This window comes from Furipterus horrens, unplaced genomic scaffold, assembly GCF_987537825.1.
Source record: "Furipterus horrens unplaced genomic scaffold, mFurHor1.1.pri manual_scaffold_4, whole genome shotgun sequence".
NCBI lineage: Eukaryota > Metazoa > Chordata > Mammalia > Chiroptera > Furipteridae > Furipterus > Furipterus horrens.
Window position 1 is genome coordinate 51,289,442 of NW_028327174.1, and position 15,101 is coordinate 51,304,542.

Sequence of the window (15,101 nt, forward strand, 5' to 3'; positions counted from 1 at the left end):
GATTTCAGTATACCTACCTCAGTATCCAACAGTAGTTGTGATCAGAAAGTCAGCAGGATTGTAGAAGAACTGAACAATATCATCAACCAAATGCATCTAGTTCACATTTTTAGAACATTTCATGCACAAAGAACATCCACCTGAGAAAGACCACATCCTTGGTCATAACAAACCTTAACAAATTCAGAACTGAAGTCACAAAAAATATGTTCTCTCTGATTATATTTGAATTAGACTATAAACCAATAACAAAGATAACAGGAACATCTCCAAACATGTGGAAATTAAACAACACACTTAGAAATAATCCATGGCCCAAACAGGAAACCTTTAGGGAAATTAGAAAATATTTTGAACTGAATGAAAATGAAAATACAAACTATCAAAATTTGTGGGATGTACCTAAGTCAGTGGGGATTAATTAGAGGAAAATTTATAGGATTAAATGCTTATATTATAAAAGAAGGAAAGTCAAATCAATAATGTAAGTTTGCACTTTTAAGAAACTGGGGAGTGGGGATAAATTTAAAGCAAGCAAAAGAAGTGGTAGAGATTAAGAGCAGAAATCAATGAACTTGAGAAAACTAATAGATGTAATACAACTGAAAGCTGATTCTTTGAAAAAAAATCAATAAAAGTAATAATGCTGTAGCGGGGTGTGGAGGTTTGAAAGAATATAAAGAGGGAGAGAGGTTGGAACAGTCATAGGGCATAAGTTAGGGTCTTGTAGGCCTTGTCCTTTATTCTGAGACAGGAAGCCACTGCAGATGAGTGCCTTGATCTAATTGACATTTAACGAAGATGGCCACCCTGGCTGGTGTGGCTCAGTGGGTTGAATGCTGCCCTGCGACCGTCCAGTTTGATTTGCTGTCAGGGCACATGCCTGGGTTGCAGGCCAGCCCTGTCCCAGTTGTGAGAGGCAACCAATCGATGTTTCTTTCCTCTCTTTTCTCCCTCTCCTCCCTTCTCTCTAAAAGTTAAAAAAAATTTAAATCTAAAAAAGATGACTGGTTGCTGTGTGGAGAATAGACTAGCAAGAGGAGGGCAGGCGAAAAGGACCTAAAGAGGCAATTGCGACTCCTAGTCAAGAGGGGGTGGCAGCATGGACTGGATGCAGCAGTGGAGGTGGTGAGGGTGGGTACGAATCTGGATGTATTTTTAAGACAGAGATGATGGAATTTGCTAATGACTTGGCTATGGGTCAAGAAAAGAGGATATGACTCCAGAATTTTTGGAGAATACAGTTGATATGTGGGGAAGACTGCCAGGGATGGAAGCTATCTGACTTTCGATTTTGGATGTGTTAACTTTCAGGTGCCTGTCAGATGGCAATACTTGATACATAATTGGATATAGAAGTCTGGAGATCAGGGGAAAGGTTGGGGAAACACTGTTTGACAGGCCATCACTATACATGGGACATGAATATCACTGGAAAGAATATAGATAGAGAAGTTACTCAAAAGGCTGCTTGCTGCCTAAGGCTCTCCAAGGTTGAGTCAGAAAGATGAGGAAAAATACAAAACAAAGGCACATAATATCTCTAAATGTTACGCTGTAAAAAATAAAGTAATATACAACTTAAATACTGTATTCTCAGAGGGGGGAGAAAAGAAGGGATAGGGATTGGTGGTGGTGTTGATGACTGTATAACGTAATTCCTATTAAAAATAAGATATTTGGAGGAGATGTGGGTGGCAAAATATTAGCATCTATTGATTCTTGGTATATGATACATAGGTGTTTTATTTTCTGTACTTTATACTCATAATGCTTCAAGTGAAAAAGAAGTAGGCACAGTATTCCAGTCTCATGCTTGGCTGACTGCATAAGACCATGCAGGCAGCTTGTTAAGTGGATTCTGGAGCTCTGTGCTGTGCGCTCACTCAATCATTGGGGTACCAGACAGGAATCTGGAGTCAATAAAAATTTCAGATGGTTCTGAGACATAAGCAGGTTTAGAAACCACTGCGACTATTCTACAAATGCCTAACACAGAGTTCTCTAGGACTGCCATCTCCCTAACAGTGTACGATTTTACTAACTCTTGGTGGGAAGACTGTCCAGAGTAAGGAGACCAAGCTGGAGAATGATCTTCAGCAGGTTATACAAGAAGAGCTGAAGACACTAAAATTATTTGGCCTTGAATAAACAAGATCTGTAACACTTGTCAAATATTGCAGTGGGGCATGGATATAGAATATGGTGAAGCTTAAATTTCTCTAGTTTCACTGAGTGGAACCAGCTTTGGGTCTGATAAGGGCTCTAACTGTTCAGTAATTGAATGGTTTGTTTTTTGGAGCCTTATTCCTGGAAGTAGAGGCTGTTAATAAAGAGGGAATTCCTGCAGACTATAAGGTTGGCATGGATAACATGAAAGATCCCTTTTAATACTAAGGGGTTTTTTGTGTGTGTGATTCTGTTTTTGTTATTGTTTTCACACAAATACATTTCAGTTTTCTGATTTTTCTACAGTGAACATGGAATTCTTGAGTAAACATGTTTTCTTTTTTTCTCAGAAATGCTTTGGAAGACCTTTTCACTAAGGAATCTCTCTTCATCCCCTCATTTCTTTCATGAGTCCAATTTTACCAAGTCTGAGGGATATCTCTAGGGTCTTATTTACCTCTTCTTAAAATAAGCAATTATTTATCACTCATACTCTGCATTTTAATAGTACTTCTGATCTTGTTTCTTTCTGAGAACTGTGGGCTTCTCTTCAACTATGGAGTTGAAAGTTGAAAAATTAAATTTGATCTTTTTAAAAGAAGGTTACTGATACTATTTAGAAACTGATAATGAAATCCTTCGTAATGGAACCATCTCCCTTATAAGGGAAGTGACATTTTATACCTGTACTAGGGCCTTGTGCAGCGAGGGGCACTATATGAGTATTTGTTATAAGTATTTGTTCAATGTCTCTTTTCAGATAGTCATAAATTAAAATATAGCCTGAAATACATCATAACAGAAGTAGAGAAAAGGATTCCTTAACACATTTTAGGTGTGTAATAGAGTACTGTACTTTTAACCAGAGATTGAAAAGTTTTACTTAGCAATTTCTTTTTATAAAGCCATCCAACGTTACCAACGTTAATAGAGTTCTATTTTTCACAGAAAAATTTTGAAAGATCTATCTTCTGAAGATACACGGGGCAGAAAAGGAGACGGAGAAAATCCTGGAGTTTCTGCTGTCACTTCTATGTCTGTTCCAACTTCCATCTATCAGACTAGCACCGGACAGTACAGTACGTAAAGGAAAAAGTTTCCACCTGATAGACACATAAAAATTAACCTTTTCATGTAAAGAAATGGAATGTACAAGGACTATCATGCTTCAGTAGTGATGATTATTTTTTAATAGTGGTGATTAAAGGATAACATTTTGAGCCAGAAATAATGCTAAGTACTTTTTCAGCAATATCTCACTTACTCCTTACAACTTTGTATTGTAGGCAGTTATAAATTTATGAGGGGACTGACGCTTATCGGTTTATAAGCTTAAAGTCACACAGCTTATAAAATTATCCACTTAGTTTGGGGTAAAAATCTGTGAGTTTTGACAAATGCATGGAATTGTCTTTACCACCACCATTAAGCTATAGTTCATCACCCCAATAAACTTTCTTGGGCTGTCCCCTTGTAGATAAACTCTCCCTCCACTCCTAACCTCTGTCCTTCGAGTCTACAGTGGAACCTCAGTTCTCGAATTTAATTCATTCCAGAAGGCTGTTCAAGAAGCAATTTGTTCAAAAACCAAATCTTGCCTGAGAGACATATGACTAATCATACAGGTATCAGCATGAAAGGGCTGTCAGGTCAAGAACTAAAGTTTTGTTAGACAGCCAAGGCATTTTTTCCATGAGCAACTTGGTCAAGAACCAAATTGTTCAAGGTGGGAGACATTTGAGAACCGAGGTTTGACTGTAATTGGCTCTTGCCACAAAGTATGTGTTCTTTCCAGCCACTTTTCACCATTTACAGTCACTACTGCCACCCACAGTGTAGGCATCCAGTGGTTATCTTGCTCATGTTCTTGTTCTGAAAGTGTTCTATACTGCAGCCAAAGTGACTTATTTAAAATGTCAATTAGATCACACCACTCTTGCTCAGAATCCTCCAGTGATGTTCCATCACACTTAGGACAGTCTTACAAGGCACTACATTCAGGATCTGGCCTTGCCTACCACTCTGATTTCATCATCTCTTGCCATTTGGTGGTATGCTGGCCACTCCGACTTCCTTGCCATTCCTTCACTGCAAGAAACTTGTTTCTCGCTCGGGATCTTTGGAGTTGTCATCCCCACTGCCTGGCACGTTCTTGTCCCAGATCTTCACGTGGCTTGTGTCCTCACTCCTGCTCTGCTTAAATGTCACCTTCTTAAAAAGACTACTGCTTTTAAATATGCTGCTCCTCCCCTTAGTTTTATTTTCTAATATTATTATTACACTTCTTTAAAAAGTACATAGTTCAGTTATAGATTTAATTATCAATTAGCTTATTTATGAGTTAATGTGTGTAAGTTCCTTGAGGGGAAAAAACTTCCTTGTTCACAGCTGTGTCCTTGGCATATAGGGCCTGGCACACAGGCTTTTAGGAAAATTTGTTGTGAATAAATGATTTCAAGAATAAAAATAGAACACCTTGTGGACACATAAGAAACTGGGAATAATGAGTGCAAGGAAGGAAACTTGGGAGCACAGATCAGAGGTAGGTGGGAGGTTTTTTTCATCTTAAACAAAACTGAATTTCTTTTTTTTACTGTATACATATATTACTATTTCCCTGCCAATTTTTTTTTAATTTTAGTTTTCAACTACAGTTGATATTCAGTATTATTTTATATTAGTTTCAGATGTACAGAATACTGGTTAGATAATTACATAATTTACAAAGTGATGCCCCCAGTAATTCAAGTACCCACCATTGTACATAGTTAATACAGTATTATTCACTATTTTCCCTGAGCTGAACTTTACATCCCTATGACTGTTTTGTAACTACCAAGTTGCATTTCTTTCTTTCTTTTCTTTTTTTAATCCTCACCCGAGGATATGTTTATTGATTTTAGAGAGGAGAGGGGGTGTGGGGGGTGTGCAGAGAGGCATTGAAGTGAGAAACATCAGCCAGTTGCCTCCCATATGCGCCCTGACAGGTGATCAAACCTGCAACTTTTTGGTGTACAGGATGATGCTCCAATCAACTTAGCCACCAGCCAGGACTACCAAGTTGTATTTCTTAATACCATCTCCTTTTACATCCAGTCCCCAACCCCCCACACCTCTGTCAACCACCAGTTTTTTTCTTTCATCCCACCAAATTTTTTAAGGCACTATATTAGCAATTCCACAGGGAATACATTCCAGGACCCCCAGTGGATGCCTGAAACCATGGATAGTGCCCACCCCTATTATAACATACTTTTTTCCTATACATACAGTAGCTAGTGTTTAGGGCAGCATGATCCAATAGAACTTCCTGAATAATGGAAATATTCCCTATCTGCATTGTCCAGTACAGTAGCCACTAAGCCATGTTTGACTATTGATCACTTGAAATGTGGCTGGTGAGACTAAGAAACTGAAAGTTTTATTTTGTTTAATTTCAGTTATTTTAAATAGCCATTTGAGATTAATGGCTACTGTATTGTACGGTGCAGATTTAGAGTAAATATACATGTTAAAGAAGAATAGGAAGATATGTTGCAAAAATGAAAGTTCCATTTATCACAGATATTTAATTTAACATCAAAAGATGTATATCAGATTTCCAGCCAAGTGGAGGCGTAGACAGACACCCTGGGTCTCCCTCCACAATTAAGAAGGAATACAACAACCTCAAAACTAGAGACAACAAGGAGTTCCAGAAAATCAAGCTGCATGAAGTCCAGCAAACAAAGATATAAAGAATACTCATCCAGACAGGTAGGAGGGGTGGAGTGGAGCAGAGAGGATGTGGTGTGGTGGCGCAGCAGTGGCAGCAGCAGCGGCAGGCCAGAGGAAAGCACAGTCACATGTTTTAAAAAGTCAGGAGGGACACCTCCGAAGCGTTCCCAGCTCCTGACCAGACCCACAGCTCACGGTCTCAGCGCCAAGGAAAATCAAGCCTCATTTCTTCTGACTATGCAAACCAGTGGGGGTTGAGGTGAAGGAGGAAACTGCCTGTCTCTCAGCAGAGTCCGCTTGTTTAAAGGGCCCCCACGGTCCTAGAACGTCCACAGACCCACCCACTCTGGGAACAACGGCCTGGGCAGCAGCTAGAGGGGCGCCAGTCCCATACAGAAGTGGGAGAGGTGCCTGGAAAAGGGGTGAGTGCTGAGCAAGTGACATTGTTCCCTCTCAGACCCCTCCCCCACATACAGCGCCACAACGTGGTGAAACGGGTAGCCCTGTACTGACGAATACCTAAGGCTCTGCCTCCTATAACGTAAGAGGTGCCACAGCCCCTGCCAAAATCACAGAGGCAAACACAGAAAGATAAGGAGACAGAGAAGTATGACCCAGAAGCGGGGGAAGATCAAGGTCCCAGTGGCACAACTGAGCAAGGAGCAAACAGACAGCACGCCTAAGGGATGAGGAGATAAGACAACAGATGCACAGTTTACGGCACTGGTGATTAGGGTGCTCACAACTCTGACACCAAAGATTAAACAGGACAGGGAAAGAATGGAGGCTATCCTGGTTGAAATGAAGGAAAATCCATATGAAATAAGTGGTGAAGGAGAGGAAACCAGGGTTCAAATCAACAAATTGGAACATAATGAAGAAACAAACAGTCAACCAGTACAAAAGGAGGAAATGAGAATTTAAAAAAATAAGGAGAGGCTTAGAAACCTCTGGGGCAGCTATCAACATGCCAACGTCTGAATCACAGGGTTGCCAGAAGGTGAAGAGGGAGAGCAAGAAATTGAAAAATTATGTGAAAAAATAATGCAGGAAAACTTCGCTAATTTGGGGAAGAAAATGGACGTACGGGTCCAGGAAGCACAGAGAGTCCCAAACAAACTAGACCCAGGGAGGACCACACCAAGACACATAATCAAAATGCCAAAGGTTAAGGGTAAAGAGAGAATCTTAAAAGCAGCAAGAGAGAAGAGAATTACTTACAAATGAGTACCTATAAGACGGTCAGCTGATTTCTCAAAAGAAACTCTGCAGGCAAGAAGAGACTGGCAGGATATACTCAAAGTGGTGAAAAGTAAGGCCCTTGATGGCTGTTCCTCTCACTACTTGGAGCCTTAGGTAGTGGGATTTTAGTTCATCATATATCTAAGCTGACTTGTCTTCACTCAGAGCACCATGGGACAGGTTGGCTGTCCATTAGTGCCTTCTGATTTTTGCAGAGTCAAACAATTACAAAAAAAAAAAAAGAAAAGCAAGGCCCTACAACTAAGATGACTCTATCCAGCAAAGCTGTCATTCAGAATGGAAGGGCTTCCCACACAAAGTAAAGCTGAAGGAAGTTCATCATCACCAAGCCATTATTATATGAAATGTTAAAGGAACTTATTTAAGAAAAAGAATATAAAAACTATGAACATTAAAATGAAAACAGTATCACAGCTATCAACAACAGAAGCTAGGGAATGGAAACAAAGGTAAACTAAGCAGACAGCTAGAGAGGGAACAGAATCATGGGTATGGGGCGCATGTGGGGGGAGGGCAGCAGGGAGGGGGATGGGGGAGAGGGAGGGAAATGGTGCAGGGATTAAGAAGCATGGTAGGAGGGAGGGGACTAGACGGGGATGTTGAGAAGAGCTTTATGCACAACCCGTGGACATGGACTAAGGGTGGGGGACTGCTGGAGGGAGGGGAGCAAAAGGAAAAGAAATTAGGACAACTGTAACAGCATGATCAATAAAACATACAAAAAAATGTATATACATTTATGAGTATAATTTCACATGTTTTGATATATAGTAATACAGCTGACCCTTGAACAACATGGGACTTGGGATGCTAATTCCTCATGCAGTCAAAAATCTTCATATAACTTTTGACTCCCCCTAAAACTTCATTATCAATAAATAACAGCCTACTGTTGCCTTGAAGCATCTGTCAATTAACACATTTTTTATATCATATGTATTATATACTGTATTCTTACAGTAAAGTAAGCTAGAGAAAGCAAATGTTATTAGGAAAATCAAAAAAAGAAAAAGAAAAAACATTAACAGTACTGTATGTATTTATTGAAAAGAAAGAACTCACATATAAATGGACCCTCATAGTCGGACCCTCATAGTCCAAACATGTGTTTTTCAAGGGTCAATTGTATATCAGTCTATGCGAGCACAGGAGAAGATGAAGAAGGCTGTGCACCAAAAGTACTGGTTACCTGAGGGTGGATGTAAGGGGTGACCAGTGAAATCAATAGGGATAGATAAGGGGACATTTACTTTTTTAAAAAAGTATATATTTATATAAATATGTGTAGGGGTGTATAGTGTGTGTTGCAGGAGGAGACTGGAAGTAATTGTTAATATAAATTTAAAAACAAATCTCTGCATGTAAACAATTTTAATGTTTTTATTTCTAAAGTTCTATGACTTAAAGTAGTATTTGTTGTGTGGCAGCAGGAGCAATAATTAGAAACTCCTGACAAAATATTTTTTATTAAAATAGACAACTGTATTTTGGATTCATGGCAGGCAAAGCATAAAGGGTGTTACATAATTATAATCTGAAATGAGGGTATAGAGCTGAGGCATTAAATTAGAAGGGGATTTATTATGTGGGAACTGCATAATGCTGAATGTTTTCTATTTGGTCATGCACTATGTGCATTTCATTTAAGGTTTCAGGGGAAAGCATCAAGTAAGTAATTCAGTGAGAAGTGCTTCTGGGGAGCTTAGTCATGTGATCTGTATATTGGCCTTCTGACGACTTGCCCTTATTGGTGAATTTTGCTAGGAAGTGACTGAACAGATTACCTTTTAAAAATATCCCTTAGTAACATTTACTATGTCTAACAGCAGTTACCAGTAGAGGGAGGGTGAAGCTAAAAAAGGAGTATGAAGATTTTTTTTTCATTATGTAACCTTTTATCATATTTTAACTTTTTCCTACTGGCATACTTATCTATTAAAAATATTTTTGTTACAGTGTTTTTTATGCTTCTTTTGAAAAGAAACTACAAACTGTATTAATGTTTCCTTCTACTTATTTTTTCTTTAAAAGTTAGCCTTCAGTGCCCTCTTAATGCTCCAGAACTGCTGTGACATTAGCAAGTGGCATGGACTGTTTCATAGAGCCCAAGATGTGTTTTACCAGTTATGTTGTAGAATATGAGGTTAAGATTAGTGCATCTGAACTATAAAATTTTATAAAGAAATGCTATTTTATTTCTTTTACATATAGTTCACTCACAGTAACAGCAGTTGTCAGGTGGGACTGTTTTCAAGCCCGTTTTAATAGTGTGTGTGTGTTTGTTTTCATGAATCCTTTGCAATTAATGTATAGCCTTATAATAGCTCTCTTCTCTCTCTTTGGTTAAAGTTGCCATTGCCCCCAATGGTGCCTTACAGCTGGCCAGTCCAGGCACAGATGGAGTACAGGGACTTCAGACACTAACTATGACAAATTCAGGCAGCACTCAACAAGGTACAACAATTCTCCAGTATGCACAGACCTCTGATGGACAGCAAATACTTGTGCCCAGCAACCAGGTGGTCGTACAAAGTAAGTATGTTTAAGTGTCTTTGGAAAGCATCCCCAAATACTTTTTTAAAAAAGATTTTATTCACATTTAGAGAGAGGGGAAGGGAGGGGGAGAAATTTTGATGTGCAAGAGAGATATCAGTCAGTTGCCTCTCACACGCCTCCAACTGGGGACCTGGCCCACAGCCCAGGCATGTGCACTGACTGGGAATCAAACTGGCAACCTTTGGTTTCACAGGCTGGCACTCATTCCACTGAGCCACACCAGCCAGGGCCCAAAATACTTTTAAAGACACTTATGAATTAACTCATTCTTTTGACCACACAGCTGCATCAGGAGACATGCAGACATATCAGATCCGTACCACACCTTCAGCTACTTCGCTGCCACAAACTGTGGTGATGACATCTCCTGTGACTCTTACATCCCAGACGACTAAGACAGATGACCCCCAGTTGAAAAGAGAAATAAGGTTGATGAAAAACAGGTGGGTAGTAAAACTATACTGCCAGAATGGTAATGTTTTTGCAAATCTCAAAACAACCAGATGTTAACTGGAATTGTATATTAGAAATAAGGAGAGAGGTTTATATCAGCTTTATGTCATGAGTGTTGGATTTTGTCTAGTTATTTCCAGTATATGACCTAGAGTTCTTCCATTATTATTATGTCCTGTGAATAGCACTGTTAAGCAGAGCTTTCAAACAATGTATTTTGTTCTTGTTGGGCTGACAAAGTTAAGTGAAAATGATCTGCTGCCGCCACAGCAAAAAGATGAAAGAATTAGTAGGATTCTGCCTAATACTAGTTTACTTACTGACACAGAAATGCCCTTAAAAATTAATTTGAATCATGAAAATAGATGAGTAATTTAACCCCCAGAAACATTTATTTTAAATGTATTTTAAACATTGCTATATGCACTATATATACATCAGGCATGATAACTCACTGGTTCTTTGAGAAAAAGAATTTTATGGGTAGCCTTCTGCAATGTGTTCAAGGGGAAAAAAAGACACGAATAAACAGTATTAGGAATAAAAAAGGGTAAATACAGATACAACAAATTTTTTAAATTACAATAAGGCTATATTTTCAGCTCCTCACCAATAAGGTAAAAAATTAGGATAAAAGGGTGATTCTTTTAGAGCAATGAAAATTACCATAAAGGACCAGATGGATGCATTTTTTTCTTTTAATCCTCACCCGAAGATATAGATATACTGATTTTAGAGAGAAAGAAAGGGAAGGAGGGAGAGAAACACCAATCAGTTGCCTCCCATCTGTGCCCCGATCAGGGGACAAACCTGCAACCCAGGTATGTACCTTGACTGGGAATGGAACCCACAACCTTTTGATGTACAGATGACACTCCAACCGAGCCACCTGGCCAGGACCGAATGGATACCTTTAATTCAAGATAAAATGTTCCTTTACTAAAAAACTAAGAGCAAGCACCACTGTAAATCAACTTGGTAACAAGGCAAAGGCTGTTGTTTTGAAGATCCCAACAAATGCAGTAAGATAAGGAAATGAAGTTATATAAATATAAGAAATTAAGAATTCTTTGCTTATGATATAATTATATACCTAGGCAACCCAAAAGAGTTGTTAGAAGTTACTAGAATGAGACTTCTCTTTTTGACAATGTGACCTCAGCTACATAATATTGTTAAAGCTTGATAAAATATAAAAATGTATTTTTAAATGATTGGGTGAGTGTGCAGTAAAGTCAGAGAATTCTTTTGAGGTTAGGAATGAACCAGAAGAACAAGACCATTAGGTTAATAAACATTGACGCAGCCCCTGTATAACCTGGCGATAAATTTAGGTCTTTGTGATTGGTAGAGCTTTAGTATGCAAAGGAAACTAGGGACAGAGCCTGGGACCTTTCTGTGCAAACTGGGAAGCTAGATCATGAGGTCAAAGCCCAAGAAGTGCTCTGCCTGTAAGCTTAGAATTATAATTTTAAAATGGGTTCGGATCCATTGGTCCCCAGTTGCTCGGAAGAAAGCAATCTCAACACAGGCTTTAATGAATTTTCATACATCGAGTTCTAACAAATACGAGTTGAAAAGTCACCAACTACCCAAGGAATTAGGCCTCCATCATGATATGTGCTAAACCCTTATATGATTTTCACAAAAATCTTTGTAGTATAAATAATATTATTCCGCCTCCCCCAACCTCTTTTAGAGATGAGGAAACTAAGGTCTAGAGAGGTTAAGTTACTTGTCCGAGTTTACATTGCTTAGTAGGTGAGGCCGGATTTAAACTGATGTGTCCACGTTTCAGAATCCAGAGTTTTAGATATACTACACTGCCTTTCAGGAGCAAGAGTCAGCAGGAAAAGCAGAAAACGAGTTTTGTAAAATCTTCAATTATCTAATGGAGAAAGGGAAAGTATATGTATTTAAAGAAAAAGATGTCTTTGAAAATTATCAAAGACCAAGAGACCATAAAGTGATTTTTAAAATTGGAAAAAATAAACCTGTTATTAGTAAAGATACACAGTAGTCCCTCTCTATATCGCGGTTCCCTTGTCGCGGCCTCACTGTATCACGAGATTTTTTAAATAGTACATTTACTTATTTATCATGGATTTTTCATTATATTGCAGTATTTTATGGTACTGTATACGAATGTTGTTAAAGTTACGTAGGTTTAAGAGTGTAGAATAAATGTAAGGTCCCTACTTCACTGGGGCGTCGGAACGTAATACCCGTGGTAAGAGAGGGAATACTGTATTCATCTGCTTAGAATATCCAGAATTATCTACAGACTGTTTATTTGAGAACTTCAAAAAGAATTAGTTTGTACTAGAAACTCTTGCCAGTTTAGTAAAACAGGAAAAGTGGGGGGCTGGGGATCACAAGGATTTAAATGACAGAGGTGGCAGCTCTCTCTGTGGAACACACCTGCCCCTCTCCCCACCCCCTTCCCCAGGAGCATTTTCCTTGCCTCTCTTTCTCCTAAGCTCCAAGGGCCCCCTTTGCCTCTAGTTTGCTTCCTAAGCCCATTTCTTCTACATTAGTAACTTTCTAAATAAACTTCCTCTTACAGTTTGAGTCTTGACACTGAATTCTTTCTTAGCCAGAACTCAAGTACTGAGGTTACTGAACCTAAGTAAAGTCTCACTGCACTGGTGCCATCCCACTGCCAACTCTTCCATTTTTTACAACTCTAGGAATACTTTTCTGATTTAAAAAAATTTTTTTTGTATGTTTTATTGATTATGCTGTTACAGTTGTCCCAATTTCTTTTCCTTTTGCTCCCCTCCCTCCAGCAGTCCCCCACCCTTAGTCCATGTCCACGGGTTGTGCATAAAGCTCTTCTCAACATCCCCGTCTAGTCCCCTCCCTCCTACCATGCTTCTTAATCCCTGCACCATTTCCCTCCCTCTCCCCCATCCCCCTCCCTGCTGCCCTCCCCCCACATGCACCCCATACCCATGATTCTGTTCCCTCTCTAGCTGTCTGCTTAGTTTACCTTTGTTTCCATTCCCTAGCTTCTGTTGTTGATAGCTGTGATACTGTTTTCATTTTAATGTTCATAGTTTTTATATTCTTTTTCTTAAATAAGTTCCTTTAACATTTCATATAATAATGGCTTGGTGATGATGAACTTCCTTCAGCTTTACTTTGTGTGGGAAGCCCTTCCATTCTGAATGACAGCTTTGCTGGATAGAGTCATCTTAGTTGTAGGGCCTTGCTTTTCTTTTTTTTTTTTTTGTAATTGTTTGACTCTGCAAAAATCAGAAGGCACTAATGGACAGCCAACCTGTCCCATGGTGCTCTGAGTGAAGACAAGTCAGCTTAGATATATGATGAACTAAAATCCCACTACCTAAGGCTCCAAGTAGTGAGAGGAACAGCCATCAAGGGCCTTGCTTTTCACCACTTTTGAGTATATCCTGCCAGTCTCTTCTTGCCTGCAGAGTTTCTTTTGAGAAATCAGCTGACAGTCTTACAGGTACTCATTTGTAAGTAATTCTCTTCTCTCTTGCTGCTTTTAAGATTCTCTCTTTACCCTTAACCTTTGGCATTTTGATTATAAAGTGTCTTGGTGTGGTCCTCCCTGGGTCTAGTTTGTTTGGAACTCTCTGTGCTTCCTGGACCCGTACGTCCATTTTCTTCCCCAAATTAGCGAAGTTTTCCTGCATTACTTTTTCGCATAATTTTTCAATTTCTTGCTCTCCCTCTTCACCTTCTGGCAACCCTGTGATTCAGATGTTGGCATGTTGATAGCTGCCCCAGAGGTTTCTAAGCCTCTCCTTATTTTTTTAAATTCTCATTTCCTCCTTTTGTACTGGTTGACTGTTTGTTTCTTCATTATGTTCCAATTTGTTGATTTGAACCCTGGTTTCCTCTCCTTCACCACTTATTTCATATGGATTTTCCTTCATTTCAACCAGGATAGCCTCCATTCTTTCCCTGTCCTATTTAATCTTTGGTGTCAGAGTTGTGAGCACCCTAATCACCAGTGCCGTAAACTGTGCATCTGTTGTCTTATCTCCTCATCCCTTAGGCGTGCTGTCTGTTTGCTCCTTGCTCAGTTGTGCCACTGGGACCTCGATCTTCCCCCGCTTCTGGGTCATACTTCTCTGTCTCCTTATCTTTCTGTGTTTGCCTCTGTGATTTTGGCAGGGGCTGTGGCACCTCTTACGTTATAGGAGGCGGAGCCTTAGGTATTCGTCAGTACAGGGCTACCCATTTCACCACGTTGTGGCGCTGTATGCAGGGGAGGGGTCTGAGAGGGAACAATGTCACTTGCTCAGCACTCACCCCTTTTCCAGGCACCTCTCCCACTTCTGTATGGGACTGGCGCCCCTCTAGCTGCTGCCCAGGCCGTTGTTCCCAGAGTGGGTGGGTCTGTGGACGTTCTAGGACCGTGGGGGCCCTTTAAACAAGCGGACTCTGCTGAGAGACAGGCAGTTTCCTCCTTCGCCTCAAACCCCACTGGTTCGCACAGTCAGAAGCAATGAGGCTTGATTTTCCCCAACACTGGGACCATGATTTGCAGGGTCTGGTCAGGAGCTGGGAAAGCTCCCCAGGTGTCCTTCCTGACTTTTTAAAACGTGTAACTGCGCTTTCTGCCGGCCTGCTGCTGCTGCTGCCACCACCACACCACATCCTCTCTGCCCCTCCTACCTGTCTGGATGAGTATTTCTTCTTTATATCTTTGTTTGCTGGACTTCATGCAGCTTGATTTTCTGGAACTTCTAGTTGTTTCTAGTTTTGAGGTAGTTGTATTCCTTCTTAGTTGTGGAGGGAGACCCAGGGTGTCTGTCTAGGCCTCCATCTTGGCCAGAAGTCTGACTTTTCTGATTAGTAGTTGGAATATTGCCCAATTATTGAGACAGTGAACAAAACCAAGCTATTACTATTTTTTTATATAATTGCCTATTCAAAAAAACCCAAGACTGGTGTGACCCAGTTGG

The 15,101-nt window shown here is 39.9% G+C and overlaps 1 protein-coding gene and 2 non-coding genes across 7 annotated transcripts in view; 2 read left to right on the plus strand and 1 right to left on the minus strand.

The window, feature by feature from the left end:
• The window catches only part of ATF1 (activating transcription factor 1), a 77,159-nt gene that overhangs the window by 54,724 nt on the left and 7,334 nt on the right, over nt 1–15,101 (plus strand). For 3 of the 5 annotated variants that reach the window (XM_090273152.1, XM_090273154.1, XM_090273155.1), the window contains 4 exons: nt 3,118–3,248; nt 9,499–9,681; nt 9,989–10,148; nt 10,874–10,979. In XM_090273152.1, coding sequence (XP_090129278.1) covers nt 3,118–3,248; nt 9,499–9,681; nt 9,989–10,148; nt 10,874–10,979 — 580 coding nt within the window. The remainder of the gene's footprint in view (nt 1–3,117; nt 3,249–9,498; nt 9,682–9,988; nt 10,149–10,873; nt 10,980–15,101) is intronic. The other 2 variants (XM_090273153.1, XM_090273157.1) reach the window with 1 other exon arrangement.
• LOC150011747 (small nucleolar RNA SNORA79) lies at nt 7,209–7,355 on the plus strand. Its single transcript, XR_016511035.1, has one exon. It is a non-coding gene; the product is annotated as a small nucleolar RNA SNORA79 (small nucleolar RNA).
• LOC150011748 (small nucleolar RNA SNORA79) lies at nt 13,395–13,541 on the minus strand. Its single transcript, XR_016511036.1, has one exon. It is a non-coding gene; the product is annotated as a small nucleolar RNA SNORA79 (small nucleolar RNA).